Source organism: Mucor mucedo (assembly GCF_025094135.1).
Source record: "Mucor mucedo strain NRRL 3635 chromosome Unknown EV154scaffold_27, whole genome shotgun sequence".
Taxonomy (NCBI): Eukaryota; Fungi; Mucoromycota; class Mucoromycetes; order Mucorales; family Mucoraceae; genus Mucor; species Mucor mucedo.
This window is the reverse complement of record NW_026252311.1, coordinates 124,413-136,575: the sequence shown is the minus strand read 5'-3', so window position 1 is coordinate 136,575 and position 12,163 is coordinate 124,413. Positions and strand designations below refer to the sequence as shown.

The following is a 12,163-nucleotide window of genomic DNA, read 5'->3' as shown; positions in this document are numbered from 1 at the left end:
AATTGAGCTTACCACTTAAGTGTATCTATGGTTGACCTGCGATAACAGGCCTGGAAAATTCTAGTTGCGACGTTGACGAACATTTCTACTGTTTGCTTGTTCATAATGGGAAGCAATTAAACACAGGTAATTCTATATCAATAAATGATAAAGCCAGTTCGTAAAAAGCTCGCATATGCTCAACTGGTCTTGCTTTGGAATCATAATAAATGCTATTCCCACGAAACCGGTAGTCAACGGGATAACTGGTAAGGACAGGGCGAAGAATTTCAAGAGCGTTATTGTAGATAGGGTCCCCGAACTGCTCTCCGTCCAATACAAAATCTTGAGGTAACCTTCTAGCTATAAGTTCCTTGAATCTTGTCGCCGGCTCAGTTATTTCTCTGTATACTTCAGATTTTATCAGTGCATCAATTAATCCTTCACGTCTTCTATAAGCAATTAATTCGGCTTTTCTTTGTCAAATACGGAGTAGATGATTAACAGCTTGTCTAAGATGACTTCCCAAACGCATCTGAACATTGTTGCTATAAGATGTAAAGATCTTTGCTCCTTCGATTAAAGATGCTTGCTGACCATAACGGAAATCCGGTGGAACAAAACCAGTGACCTCCAAATAGTCATCAAGATAAATGTCAATGAATGCACGAGTCGCCCCAGTTCTTCCGCCAGCCCTTCCTCGCGCATACCGAGTCAGTTTGAGCCAGACCTCTGCAAAAAAATCACGATTGATACATCGCCTGATATCAAAGTTCTCATCTTATTGAATGGCACGCAAAAAAATGTACTTTGAGAGTGAGTATGCGTGTGTAGTGATGTTGTGGACTGTCACTACATATTCTTCGAGCCTTTCACGTCGCTCTGGGTCCCAACCAATACCATCAATAGAGGATTTAACAGATATAATACGATCGCCAGGAGCCAAAGAGCTAGATGTGTTTATATTGCTTCCAGGTGTACCCGGCGTACCAGACAAGGATCTATCAGAGTCCATGCTGGTAAAAAAGGGCAGTTATTTGAAGTAAGAAATTCGCTATAATAACATGTTAGATAAATGTCACTCATTTTTGGATTGGTTGTTACAATATTTACCTTTTACGTACAAAGTGTTATGAATTTGAGAATAAAGATAGTTATACGTAAAATGATAAAATAAAAATGGAGTAAGAATTGAGGTAAACTTTTTTACCGACTATTTATATAAAATTTCATTGTTCATTTCTGACTTTAAAATAATTCGTCAGTGTTGTTATTGAAAAAAAAAGGAGAAAAACAAAGAACAATGAAATTCGCATGAAGCAGTAATAAATGCACTTTTTCTAGCTTTCATTTTTTATATATATATCTTTTGCAAGAAGGTGCATACCTCATTATCATTATAGAAAAATTCGGATTGCCCAAGAATTATACGAAAGCAAACGGAAAATAATTGAGTGTCATTCAAAGTAAAATCAAAATTGGTAGAGATACCCCTAATACATACAATGAAATAAAACTTTATTTCAAGTAAAAGTGTAAATGTCATGTACTTGTCTGCGCGTTTCTAGGTCTTTTGTTTCTAGTTTGACAAAAAAAAAACAGGTTACCGTTTCAGGGTGTCAGGTAAGGAAGGAAGTCTGGTACATCCATATATTTATCCACTTATACGTTTGTTACCAATAACTGTGTCGTTCATGACGAGGTAGTGGCATTTAATTTACTCTTGGTAACGCAACACATCTAAAGGGGGGGGGGGTTGCTACCCCTCGCTTCCCTTATGGGTGAATAACAACAATATCAAGTTTTTCTCGTTTGTGCGTATCAAAATAGGCCTAAAAAGAAGACAATAATTATTTGGTTTAAACCCAATCGTTCAATTTTCAAGAGCAAGCTCGAGCAGGTTAGTCTTTTGGATGAAGTGACATTAAATTAAAGTCATATTATACGCATACAATAGTGCACTTATTCGGGCCCTTCAATATGATGAAAAATTGTTCTTCTACTTTTAGCAGTATACCCATTTAATGATAACAGATATATTTCTCTTTCGTTCATTTCGTTTGTAAACTATGCATGGAAAATTAATTAATTTTTAAGCGATTATTTATTCCGTCGCTGATTGGAGTTTTATTCTAAGCGTGCACGAACAATTTATGAAAATAGTGTATAACAGTGTAAATATGGTAAAATCTAAAGGGAGCACCAAGATTCAATAACGAGTGATTATTTATCTCTTGTAAATATGTATGCCTGATTTTGGAAGACAGAGATAATAAACTAAAAAAGCCATATCAAGACAACAGTTACACATTCTTACAATAAGATGTAAATCAAAAGCAACAATAGGCCTGTCACACAAACGATCGGAAATATGCTTTTTAACATTATATTGATCCTTTAAAAATGATAACAGGTGAGTTATCCGATTAAATTAGAATTCAGAATGACCAAAGCCAATAAATTATTCGTATTATTAAGCTTGATTACACATATCGTAGTCCCAAGATCGACATGGGGTGACATAATTGTAATATCTGCTGATGTGGGGTAATCGTTTTTTTCTGTATACCAGCAAAATTTGCGGGGTGAGTGTCATTTTATTGTATTATTGTTTACATATTGCGACAATCCAGCCTTTTTTGGAGACTGAACATAGAATCCAGCACATAAATGAGGGAAATTTTTTTTTAGCGTGCATATAATTTGGCCACTGATTGGATATTGTTACATCTCGTTGTATAAATTAATTTTATATAATAAAACAAGGAAGAGGACATGCAATCAGTTCGTATTCCCACCAACATAATGGATTTCTCACATGCACTTGGAATAAATAAGCATCATGCTATAATTTTCGTTCCCGCCACAGTCACAGGCAAAGCACTTTGCATTTTTATAAAAAGCGGAAGCCTCCTGCGGTTATCGTTTCAATAATAATTTATCATGCCTTCTTCTGCATACGATTCAGCTTTTGAACATGTCCGACAAATGTGGATACGAAGTGTACTATTTGTCACGCAGCCCGTCTTTCAAAGACTGATGCCCGATCCTTACACACAAGCGGGCAATGTACGTGTTGATGCAAAACCAGCACATGCTAGTCGCATCACAATGACTGAGATCATCTCGCCTGCCCAATGTAACATAAAAGTACTGTCTGAACCAAGGAACTTTCATTTAAAAAAAAAGAAAGAAACTTTAACAATTTGTATAGGGTTATGCTTATGCTGGAACTATTTTGGGATGGATTGATATTGCTGCAGGAATCGCAGCCAAACGTCACGCAGCATGTCCTTCTGTAAGTAGACAAGAACCATACACTTATAGAAATGACATTTACACTTACAACTATAGGTAACCCGTTCTGTTGATGATGTCGCATTTTTACATTCTGTAAAAGTGGGTGATATTGTAAGTAAAAGAAGTGACATTCGCGTACACTGTTACCATGCTGAAGCCATGTAAAATTAGGTATCTATTCAAGCATCGGTTAATAAATCGTGGAAGACATCTATGGAAGTGGGTGTAAAAGTAGAAGCAGAAAGCCCATTATCGAATAAGAAATTTTTTGTGGCTCACGCTTATCTTACATTTGTGGCACTTTCTCCCCGTCCTTCCGCAAAGACACATCTTGGCAGAATGCTTTCAGCGGGATTTCAAACAGTCATGGTACCTGAATTACTACCTTTATCTATTATGGAAAATAAACGTTTTGAAATGGCCGAAAAAAGAAGACAAGCAAGATTCACCCAAAAAAAGCCGAATCACCAAGCGATTAGAAATGAAATGAAGGAATGGTCTCAGGGACTAAGAGAAAAGGCGGATGCGGATGCACCCATCAAGAGACACCCGGGTTATTTTCCTAGTGGACGCTCTTCACCAAACAGAGATACAAGTGCTGATGAAGATGAGGAAGACGAAGATATTGTCTTGTTGGCTAGAAAAAGGCATCGAAGGTTCTCACAAGACCCAAGAATGACACAACAAATTAAAGAGAGACCAATGGACTATACCTTTGCGGAGGTAGTGGAGTTGGTAATGCCTCAACATGCTAATACATTGAGTATCACCTTTGGAGGTCAAATTATGGCATGGATGGAGACGTGTGCTATTGCTAGTGCAAGTAGACTTGCAAAGGCGTACCTATTAACTGCTAGGTACAACTAGGGAGAGAGAAAAAAAAAGAGGGGGGGGGGAGATGAAGATGGGGGGAGAGCGGAGTGAGTCACCATCAAATTTATACTGACTCACTTGGATCTTTAGTATCGATAGTTTGAATTTTATTACTAGTTCTGGTGTAGGTGATGTAGTAACAATACGGTCGGTAGTGTCGAGGTCATTTATTTCGTCCATGGAAGTATATGTCAGCGTAGAAGCAGGTACGTAATCACATTGGTTTTCACACATATACTGACTTTGAGTACGTGCAGAAAACCTATTGACAGGTGAAATTAAGTTTACAAATGATGGCTTTTTCACAATAAGTAATGTATGAACAATTATTATAATTTAAATCACTAACATGCTTTTTTTTATATTGACAGCGGCGGTAGATGATGATAATATCCCCGTCATTATACCAAGGGCGATTCCTCAAACAGAATCTGGATGTGAACTCTATGAGAAGGGCTATGAAAGAAGATTAAGGCGTCTTGAACAACGTCAAGAGTTAATAAACCTGGTCAATTCTTCTCGTCACGGAAGTACTGATGTGCCAGAAATTCACATTGATGCAAGCCATGATTCAGACTAACAAATTAAGCGGAGATCTTTTCCTTGTTAAAGCGTCAATCACATAGACTGCTTTTTTTCTATCCGTTTTAAAAAGCCACGGCCATCTCCGATTCTTCTCGCCTTTTTTATTTATTTATTTATTATTTCACTCTTAAAATTATATTACGGAATAAAATCATGTCTTGTAAAACAATTCTTGCTTCAAAGGTTTCCGCTTCTTTCAGGTAAGATTAAAAGAGAAAACGACGTAATGATTGGGGGATTTTTTTTTGACAAGCTATATAGAACCCAAATTAAGGAAGATATCAAGGAACGTAATATTCGTCCCAAGTTGGTAGGTTTCCTTGCCAATGAAGACCCTGCTGCTATCAAATATGCTGAGTGGACTGCAAAGACTTGTGCTGAAACTGGTGTTGAATTTGAACTTCGTAAAACAACCAAATTAGAATTGGAGGAAAAGATTACAGAAGCCAACGAAGATAAGTCTGTAAATGGTATTATGGTCTATTATCCCGTGTTTGGTGGAAAGCAAGACTTGTATCTTCAAAGCTGTGTCAGTGAGCTTAAGGATGTTGAGGGTCTTTGTCATAAGTTTGTACATAACGTCTATCACAATATTCGTTATATGGATGAAACTGAAACTATGAAGTGTATTATTCCTTGTACTCCTCTTGCTTGTGTTAAGGTAAATGAATAATAATTTAGAGTCAAGTGTATGTTTCTTGAAACTCATATGTATAATTAGATTCTTGAATATATTGGTGTTTATAACCCTGTTATTCCTTATGGCAACCGCCTTTATGGCCGTACAATTGCTGTTATCAACCGTAGTGAAATTGTTGGTCGTCCTTTGGCAGCCATGTTGGCTAATGATGGTGCCAAAGTTTACTCCGTTGATGTCACTGGCATCCAAATCTTTACTCGTGGATCTGGCATCAAATTATCCGCCCATAAAGTGGAAGATACCGACCTTACACTTGAACAAGTTATACCTCAATGTGATGTTGTCATCACTGGTGTTCCCACTCCTCATTACAAAATGCCCACATCTTTATTGAAGGAAGGCGTTGTAGCCATCAATTTCTCTTCATCCAAGAACTTTGAAGAAGATGTTAAGACGCGTGCATCTATCTTTGTACCTTCTGTTGGTAAAGTCACTGTTGCAATGTTGGAACGTAACTTGCTTCGTTTGCATGATTATCAACATGATTTGACTGAAAAGAGCAAAAAGTAAACCATTACACACTAGATAACCCTACACACATTGTACTATAATAATAAAGCTAAATACATACATGACCATGCTAAGAATACTCTGATTTTGACTTTGAAGCAAATTAAAATGCATGGCCTGTCATCCAGCGTATCCCTGGAAGACCTGAATCTCTTTCAAGTGAATCAGTTTTACTTGACCCCGTTCTCATGTCAATAAGGTCACTACTTCAAAATAATTCCTGGATGTCAAAAAGACCAAGCAATTATATCAAATCTTCTCGAACTTGAGCAGAAAAAGCGTATAAGACTGGTGTCAGCTTCTAGCATAGATTTGAAGGCCATATGCTGCTGCCATTGCTATTAAAAGGGGTGTATGTCTTGCTGCACTTCTCTTTTTTTTTCTTGTACAGTGAGAAAGGCTCCTTTCTTTGGGAAAAGCATTTATCTCAAGGATAAACATGGATTAGATTATGTTGGAGGTTTAGAGTTAGGGTTAGATCCAATTTTGGTGATGCGTTAATGGATCGTTTTATTCATGACTTATCTGAAAAATATTTGTGACTAGGTGGGCCATTTTTACCCCATTTCTGCAAACCGCGTTTTATTTCTTTTTTCTTGCTTTTACGTTCCTTTATAGCATGCCACGCGAAATAATAACATTACAGGCCGGTCAATGTGGCAATCAGAGTAACAAATACTAATTTCTTTTTTTTAAAGATTTTTATTTAACGAGTACGTAGTTGGTAGTGAATTCTGGAAACAAATTTGTGCAGAACATGGCATCAGTAAAGACGGAACTCTGGAAGAATTTGCAACAGAAGGTGGAGATAGAAAAGACGTCTTTTTTTATCAAGTGAGTTCTAAGCACTTTACAAAAAGATCGTCTTTTATTAATGTGCAAAACACAATAGGCCGATGACGAGCATTACATTCCGCGTGCTTTATTGTTGGATCTTGAACCTAGAGTAAAACGAAGTGAAAATTATGACATGCTTTAGCATTAAAACTGGAGTTTTCAATAGGTCATAAACAACATTAAGGCTTCACCTTTTGCCAACCTTTACAATCCAGAAAATATCTTCACGTCATCGGATGGAGGGGGTGCAGGAAATACTTGGCCCAATGGTTATTCTCAAGGAGAAAGAATGTGTGAGGACATCATGGATATGGTCGATAGAGAGGCAGATAATAGTGATTCATTAGAAGTATGATGATGAATGTTAAATAACTATAAAAGGTTTAACATTATTGTACCTCTTTTAGGGGTTCATGCTTCTTCATTCTATTGCAGGTGGTACTGGTTCTGGTTTGGGCTCATTTTTGTTAGAAAGATTAAATGATCGCTATCCTAAGAAATTGATTCAAACATACTCGGTATTTCCAAACAGCGAGGAAGTATCTGATACTGTAGTTCAACCATATAACAGTATGCTGGCGTTAAAGAGATTAACTAACAATGCAGATAGTGTAGTAGTTCTTGATAACGCAGCATTATCGCGTATTGCGACAGACAGATTACACATTCAGCAACCTACATTTGAACAAACAAATCAACTTGTATCGACAGTCATGTCAGCTAGTACAACCACGCTTAGATATCCTGGATATATGAATAATGATCTTGTCGGTATTGTGGCCTCTTTGATACCAACTCCTAGATGTCATTTCCTTACAACAGCATATACACCATTCTCCAGCGAACAGGTAGAGAAGGCTAAGTCAATTCGTAAAACTACAGTACTGGATGTTATGAGAAGATTATTACAGCCAAAGAATCGAATGGTATCAACTGTTCCGTCTAAGCGTAGTTGTTATATATCGGTATTAGATATTATTCAAGGTGAAGCAGATCCAACGGATGTTCATAAATCCTTACTGAGAATTCGCGAGAGAAGATTAGCTTCATTTATACCTTGGGGACCAGCAAGTATTCAAGTAGCTTTGTCAAAGAAATCTCCCTACGTTCAGACACCTCATCGTGTCAGTGGACTCATGTTAGCTAATCACACAAGCATTGCTTCACTATTCAAACGTACATGTGATCAGTATGATAAGTTAAGGAAAAGAAATGCTTTCTTGGAACAATATAGAAAATTTTCCATGTTCTCTGATGATTTGGATGAGTTTGATGATTCTCGCAACGTAGTGCAAGACCTTATTGATGAATATGAAGCCTGTGAAACCCCCGATTATGTCAACTATGTAAGTTATAATAGTGTCTGATTGCTATAAACTTATACTGATTTTGTTATGTAGGGCAGAAAGGATAGTCCAATGGACACAATGTAATAAATAATAAGATATAAAAAATAATAAATCCGCAACCCAGTCACTTTTTACACAGCTGTGTTAGCCGCGAAATTCCCGTCTCTTCATTTCATTTTTTTGCCTTTTTTTATACAGTTTCCTCAACGCAAACATGGTTGCTGAAAATGCTGTTTTAATCAAGCAGGGAGCTGAAGCAGTAAGTGATAATTAGTCATTGTCTACAAAACCGAGTGTAAATGTATATTTGTAGCGTGTGTTTCATTTACCCACTTTTCTTACACAACCTGAAGGTTGCATTGCCAAAGAGAGATTTAAAAAGAGCTATCGCCACCCTGATCTCGACCAATACTTAACTAGTCGACGTGTAGCTCAAGAAGCCCGTAGTTTGTATAAATGTAAGAAGGCAGGCATGGATACTCCCACTGTGTATTTCATCGACATGGCCTCGGCAACCATTTACATGGAAAACATTACGGGTGAAACTGTCAAACAACGACTGTTAGAAAATCAAGAGAATGAATACAAAGATGTCGATACAGGTAAATTTGGATGCGTTATGCAAACAGCCCTTATTGACAACTAAACAGAAACCATGGCAAAAAGAATCGGCGTTTCACTAGCAAAGATGCATAGCTTGAACGTTATTCATGGTGATCTGACCACATCCAATCTGATGTTGAGAAAAGCCGGTGATTCAGTGGTAATTAACTTTGATATGGATCTTTTTGAAAAAATGTGATGCTGATTATTTTATCAAGGTGGTCATTGATTTCGGTTTAAGTTTTGTTTCTTCCTTGATTGAGGATAAAGCAGTAGATCTCTATGTTTTGGAACGCGCATTTTCAAGTACTCACCCCAAAACAGAAGCATTGGTAAGTATCCATGTGATCTGTGTAGATTATAGGTTTTTAATCAAGTGCATATAGTTTGAAAAGGTCCTTGAACACTATTTAAGTGTCTCTAGTCAGGCAAAGTTGATTTTATCCAAGTTAGAAGATGGTAAATGCGAAACAATATGTGAACTACCAGAATACTAATATTTGTGATATAGTGAGATTGAGAGGACGTAAGCGAAGTATGGTTGGATAATAACCAATATTCAATAAAGTGTAGTTACATACATTTTGTGTGAACGGAATCCTCTTTTAGAGTGATATGAACAAAGTGAATTAAAAATAAGTAGAATATCAATCTTTCAGTTATTCTCTTCAAGTGGTATTACTGAGTAAAATTGGAATAATTTACTTGCTCCTAATAAATAGCACTGAGAAAGCTTTGATTGGGAAGTCAACATAGTACTTGATGATATAAGCTTGATTTATGAGAGGCTTCTTAATCCAAGGAACAGTTGGTTTTTAACGTGATCTTTTTTTTAAAAACAAAATAATTAAGAAACGGTACTTAGAAAATTGATTTTTTGGAGGTTCTGGTGACCGTATAATTAAGCTGTTGTCTAATGCTTAATGGTAAGCTCTTTTAACATATCAATATGTTCGTACTTCCGGTACGAGTTCCCCAGCAATCTATTGGGCCAACTGCCGGAATTTAAAGTTTGTTACGCAATGACATAATGCTCTGTGCTTCATAAAAAAAGGCCCTTTTGTTTTATTATTTCTTTTTGAATATTATAAACATGTCTACCCAGTCGATTTTAAGCAAGGACGATGTCAGCCTCGAGAAAGGTGTTAGGTAAATTTAAGATGGAGTCCGAAAAGAACTATCCGGAACTTACATCCTTTTTACTTGATGTAGCAACATTCAACTTGAATCAGATGTAAAGGTATGTTAAAACGTGCTCAGAAACTATGCATCGACATTAAAAAAATAAAAATAACCTTCTACAGAAAACGATTCCCAAGTTTGGTTCCCATAATGCCACGGTATACAAGTATATCACCGGTAAATTTTATCATCCCAGTACTCGTTTCGATGATCTTCGTGGTCTTAGTATCAATAAAGGCGGTGATTGCGACTTGATTCAGGTAAATGACACGGTTCTGATAGACGTATCATTCGTATTGACATCTATTTAGGCAAACTCCAAATTTATCGCAGTACCAATTTCTGGCCCCGGTGGCCGTGTTGCTATTATCAACGCTGATAAGCCCGGTCGTCTTCCTACACAGATTCCTTGTGTGATGTGTGGATCAGAGGTTATCAACTTTAAGTTCAGTCCTTTTGATGAGTCTATATTGGTTACTGGTAAGTTAATTGAGCAAAAAAAAAAAAAAAAAAAAAAAAAAAGCTATTGTACTAACATAAAAAAACATTTAGTCTCCAATGATAATAAAATTCGTGTGTGGAGTATTCCAGAGGGTGGAATTGAAGAGGATGTTGCTGAACCAAAGTTCATTTTAGAAAGTACATAACATAGAAAAATGAAAAGATAAAATGTTAATTAAAACTAATAATTACATAGCTCGATCCATGGATAAAATTCATTTGCTCGAATTTCACCCTACCACAAAGGATATCTTGTTGACTACCTCCGATGATTTAGGGAATCCAACTATTCGTATTTGGAACCTTGAAACACAGAAGGATGAAATTACTTTGAGTGGCATCCATAAAGATGTGATTTTCAGCTGTGCCTGGAGTCCTGATGGCAAGCAAATTGCAACTACCACAAAGGAAAAGAAAATTCGTGTTTTGGACGCTAGGACAGGTAACATCATTTCCGAAGGGCCTGCTCACAACAGCATTCGACCTTCTCGTCTTCTTTGGCTTAGTCAAGAGACTGGTTTGTTAATTAGTGTTGGGTTCGGACTCGGATCTGCTCGTGAAGTCTTGTTGCTTCAAAAGGATAACCTCGCCAAACCTGTAGCAAAGAATATGATTGATGTTTCCCCCAGTGTTATGAGCGCTTACTTTGATAAAGACTGTCAAATCCTTTTTGTGGCTGGCAGAGGTGACCGTACTATTCATACTTTCCATGTAGAGACCGATACCCAAAAGTTGGTTCCTCTTGCAAAGATCGAATCTGCTTCCCTCCAACAAGGTTTCGCTTTCTTGCCAAAGCGCGCTTGCAATGTCAAGGAAATTGAAATCGACAAGTTCTATAGATTAACACCGACACATATTGAAGTGGTCGGTGTTCGTGTACCTCGTGCTAGAGTAAGAATTTCTTTTATATCAATGTTTGGCGTATGATCCTAAATCTAATTCTTAATTAGCCTGAGTATTTCCAAGATGATATCTTTGTACCTACTCCCGATATCGAGCGTCCTGCTCAAAATGCTGCTAGCTGGTTTAACGGCGATGATAAACAATTAGAGCTTATTTCATTGCAGCCTGAAGGCATGACTGAATGTAATTATTTAGTCGCATTTCATACACTTTCAATATAACTAACTTTATCTGTAGTATCGGTCGCTCCCCCTCCTCCTTCCCAGGCCCAGTCAAAGAAGAAATTTGAAATGGGCAAGCAGTATGTTAGCGACGAACAACGTAAACAAGAGCAAATGGAGCGTATGTTCAAGGCAGCTAAAAACCTCCCCGAACCAGAAGTCAAACCCAAGAATACAAACCCTGAGGATGAAGAGGTCGCTGAAGATGAGTGGGACGATTAAATTATAACAGTAAAACCATACTCATGTATATAGAAATAAATTAATGAATAATATTACTTTTTTTTCCTGCTAACCGAGGCAATTGAAATGCTCCTTAATTACAAAACTTGAGAATAGTGATATTTTGTTTGCAATCGTATGTTGTGCATTTTTTTTTTTTTTTTAGCTCAAACACAAATTAAACAGTATGTCTCAATTGATTTTGCTGTAGTTTTAAATTAGGGGGGCATTTTCACTAAACTTCTAAATAACTATTCTACCACGTCGTTGTTTGGCAAGGCAGAGATTGTCAAAAAGGACCTGATTTATTTCTTAAAACAAAAGTGGCAATTGTCACTTACATTTTACGCAAAAAAACACGTAGTTAAACAGCAGGAGTAATGATTTACATAGTTTTT

General features: G+C 36.9%; 7 protein-coding genes across 7 annotated transcripts; 5 read left to right on the top strand and 2 right to left on the bottom strand.

The window, feature by feature from the left end:
• Positions 1-142: 142 nt before the first annotated feature.
• On the bottom strand, positions 143-457 carry EV154DRAFT_391609 (uncharacterized protein; the record flags this gene model as incomplete). Its single annotated transcript, XM_051595119.1, has 1 exon — positions 143-457. A coding segment is annotated over one exon (315 nt), but the record flags the coding sequence as incomplete, so codon positions are not given.
• A 40-nt stretch (positions 458-497) lies between these two features.
• Positions 498-1,139, bottom strand: EV154DRAFT_159649 (uncharacterized protein). Its single transcript, XM_051594149.1, has 2 exons — positions 1,104-1,139; positions 498-1,033 (listed from the first exon to the last, which is right to left on the bottom strand). The coding sequence occupies exon 2, from the start codon at positions 992-994 to the stop codon at positions 761-763; it is 234 nt and encodes a 77-aa protein (XP_051459572.1). The 5' UTR covers positions 995-1,033; positions 1,104-1,139; the 3' UTR covers positions 498-760.
• A 1,423-nt stretch (positions 1,140-2,562) lies between these two features.
• Positions 2,563-4,863, top strand: EV154DRAFT_502645 (HotDog domain-containing protein). The gene is made up of 7 exons (XM_051600818.1): positions 2,563-3,129; positions 3,194-3,277; positions 3,334-3,390; positions 3,451-4,136; positions 4,243-4,358; positions 4,410-4,463; positions 4,524-4,863. Exons 1-7 carry the CDS (start codon positions 2,923-2,925, stop codon positions 4,730-4,732), a joined length of 1,413 nt encoding a protein of 470 aa, XP_051459571.1. The 5' UTR covers positions 2,563-2,922; the 3' UTR covers positions 4,733-4,863.
• Positions 4,864-6,021, top strand: EV154DRAFT_461436 (uncharacterized protein). The gene is made up of 3 exons (XM_051597552.1): positions 4,864-4,937; positions 4,999-5,398; positions 5,459-6,021. The coding sequence occupies exons 1-3, from the start codon at positions 4,891-4,893 to the stop codon at positions 5,945-5,947; spliced, it is 936 nt and encodes a 311-aa protein (XP_051459570.1). The 5' UTR covers positions 4,864-4,890; the 3' UTR covers positions 5,948-6,021.
• Positions 6,022-6,517: 496 nt separating this feature from the next.
• Positions 6,518-8,289, top strand: EV154DRAFT_502641 (tubulin gamma chain). The gene is made up of 6 exons (XM_051600817.1): positions 6,518-6,615; positions 6,669-6,781; positions 6,840-6,893; positions 6,951-7,133; positions 7,192-8,130; positions 8,185-8,289. The coding sequence occupies exons 1-6, from the start codon at positions 6,567-6,569 to the stop codon at positions 8,215-8,217; spliced, it is 1,371 nt and encodes a 456-aa protein (XP_051459569.1). The 5' UTR covers positions 6,518-6,566; the 3' UTR covers positions 8,218-8,289.
• On the top strand, positions 8,273-9,411 carry EV154DRAFT_502639 (tp53rk protein-like protein). Its single transcript, XM_051600816.1, has 6 exons — positions 8,273-8,392; positions 8,447-8,735; positions 8,784-8,896; positions 8,955-9,068; positions 9,123-9,195; positions 9,248-9,411. The coding sequence occupies exons 1-6, from the start codon at positions 8,348-8,350 to the stop codon at positions 9,283-9,285; spliced, it is 672 nt and encodes a 223-aa protein (XP_051459568.1). The 5' UTR covers positions 8,273-8,347; the 3' UTR covers positions 9,286-9,411.
• Positions 9,412-9,789: 378 nt separating this feature from the next.
• EV154DRAFT_502633 (uncharacterized protein) lies at positions 9,790-11,845 on the top strand. Its single transcript, XM_051600815.1, has 8 exons — positions 9,790-9,885; positions 9,949-9,976; positions 10,041-10,178; positions 10,230-10,398; positions 10,471-10,557; positions 10,616-11,310; positions 11,370-11,505; positions 11,560-11,845. The coding sequence occupies exons 1-8, from the start codon at positions 9,830-9,832 to the stop codon at positions 11,763-11,765; spliced, it is 1,515 nt and encodes a 504-aa protein (XP_051459567.1). The 5' UTR covers positions 9,790-9,829; the 3' UTR covers positions 11,766-11,845.
• Positions 11,846-12,163: the final 318 nt, after the last annotated feature.

What these genes read in the sequence shown, in the direction of transcription:
- EV154DRAFT_159649 (XM_051594149.1), bottom strand. Translation starts at nt 994, where the DNA reads ATGGACTCTGATAGATCCTTGTCTGGTACGCCGGGTACACCTGGAAGC.
- EV154DRAFT_502645 (XM_051600818.1), top strand. Translation starts at nt 2,923, where the DNA reads ATGCCTTCTTCTGCATACGATTCAGCTTTTGAACATGTCCGACAAATG. An exon ending in GTCACGCAGCATGTCCTTCT is followed by an intron (nt 3,278 to 3,333) that starts GTAAGTAGACAA and finishes TTACAACTATAG; the next exon opens with GTAACCCGTTCTGTTGATGA. An exon ending in ATATGTCAGCGTAGAAGCAG is followed by an intron (nt 4,359 to 4,409) that starts GTACGTAATCAC and finishes GAGTACGTGCAG; the next exon opens with AAAACCTATTGACAGGTGAA.
- EV154DRAFT_461436 (XM_051597552.1), top strand. Translation starts at nt 4,891, where the DNA reads ATGTCTTGTAAAACAATTCTTGCTTCAAAGGTTTCCGCTTCTTTCAG. An exon ending in AAGGTTTCCGCTTCTTTCAG is followed by an intron (nt 4,938 to 4,998) that starts GTAAGATTAAAA and finishes CAAGCTATATAG; the next exon opens with AACCCAAATTAAGGAAGATA. An exon ending in CTCCTCTTGCTTGTGTTAAG is followed by an intron (nt 5,399 to 5,458) that starts GTAAATGAATAA and finishes ATGTATAATTAG; the next exon opens with ATTCTTGAATATATTGGTGT.
- EV154DRAFT_502641 (XM_051600817.1), top strand. Translation starts at nt 6,567, where the DNA reads ATGCCACGCGAAATAATAACATTACAGGCCGGTCAATGTGGCAATCAG. An exon ending in ATAATAGTGATTCATTAGAA is followed by an intron (nt 7,134 to 7,191) that starts GTATGATGATGA and finishes TACCTCTTTTAG; the next exon opens with GGGTTCATGCTTCTTCATTC. An exon ending in CCCCCGATTATGTCAACTAT is followed by an intron (nt 8,131 to 8,184) that starts GTAAGTTATAAT and finishes TTTGTTATGTAG; the next exon opens with GGCAGAAAGGATAGTCCAAT.
- EV154DRAFT_502639 (XM_051600816.1), top strand. Translation starts at nt 8,348, where the DNA reads ATGGTTGCTGAAAATGCTGTTTTAATCAAGCAGGGAGCTGAAGCA. An exon ending in TCAAGCAGGGAGCTGAAGCA is followed by an intron (nt 8,393 to 8,446) that starts GTAAGTGATAAT and finishes GTATATTTGTAG; the next exon opens with CGTGTGTTTCATTTACCCAC. An exon ending in ACCCCAAAACAGAAGCATTG is followed by an intron (nt 9,069 to 9,122) that starts GTAAGTATCCAT and finishes AAGTGCATATAG; the next exon opens with TTTGAAAAGGTCCTTGAACA.
- EV154DRAFT_502633 (XM_051600815.1), top strand. Translation starts at nt 9,830, where the DNA reads ATGTCTACCCAGTCGATTTTAAGCAAGGACGATGTCAGCCTCGAGAAA. An exon ending in GTGATTGCGACTTGATTCAG is followed by an intron (nt 10,179 to 10,229) that starts GTAAATGACACG and finishes ACATCTATTTAG; the next exon opens with GCAAACTCCAAATTTATCGC. An exon ending in TTCGTGTACCTCGTGCTAGA is followed by an intron (nt 11,311 to 11,369) that starts GTAAGAATTTCT and finishes ATTCTTAATTAG; the next exon opens with CCTGAGTATTTCCAAGATGA.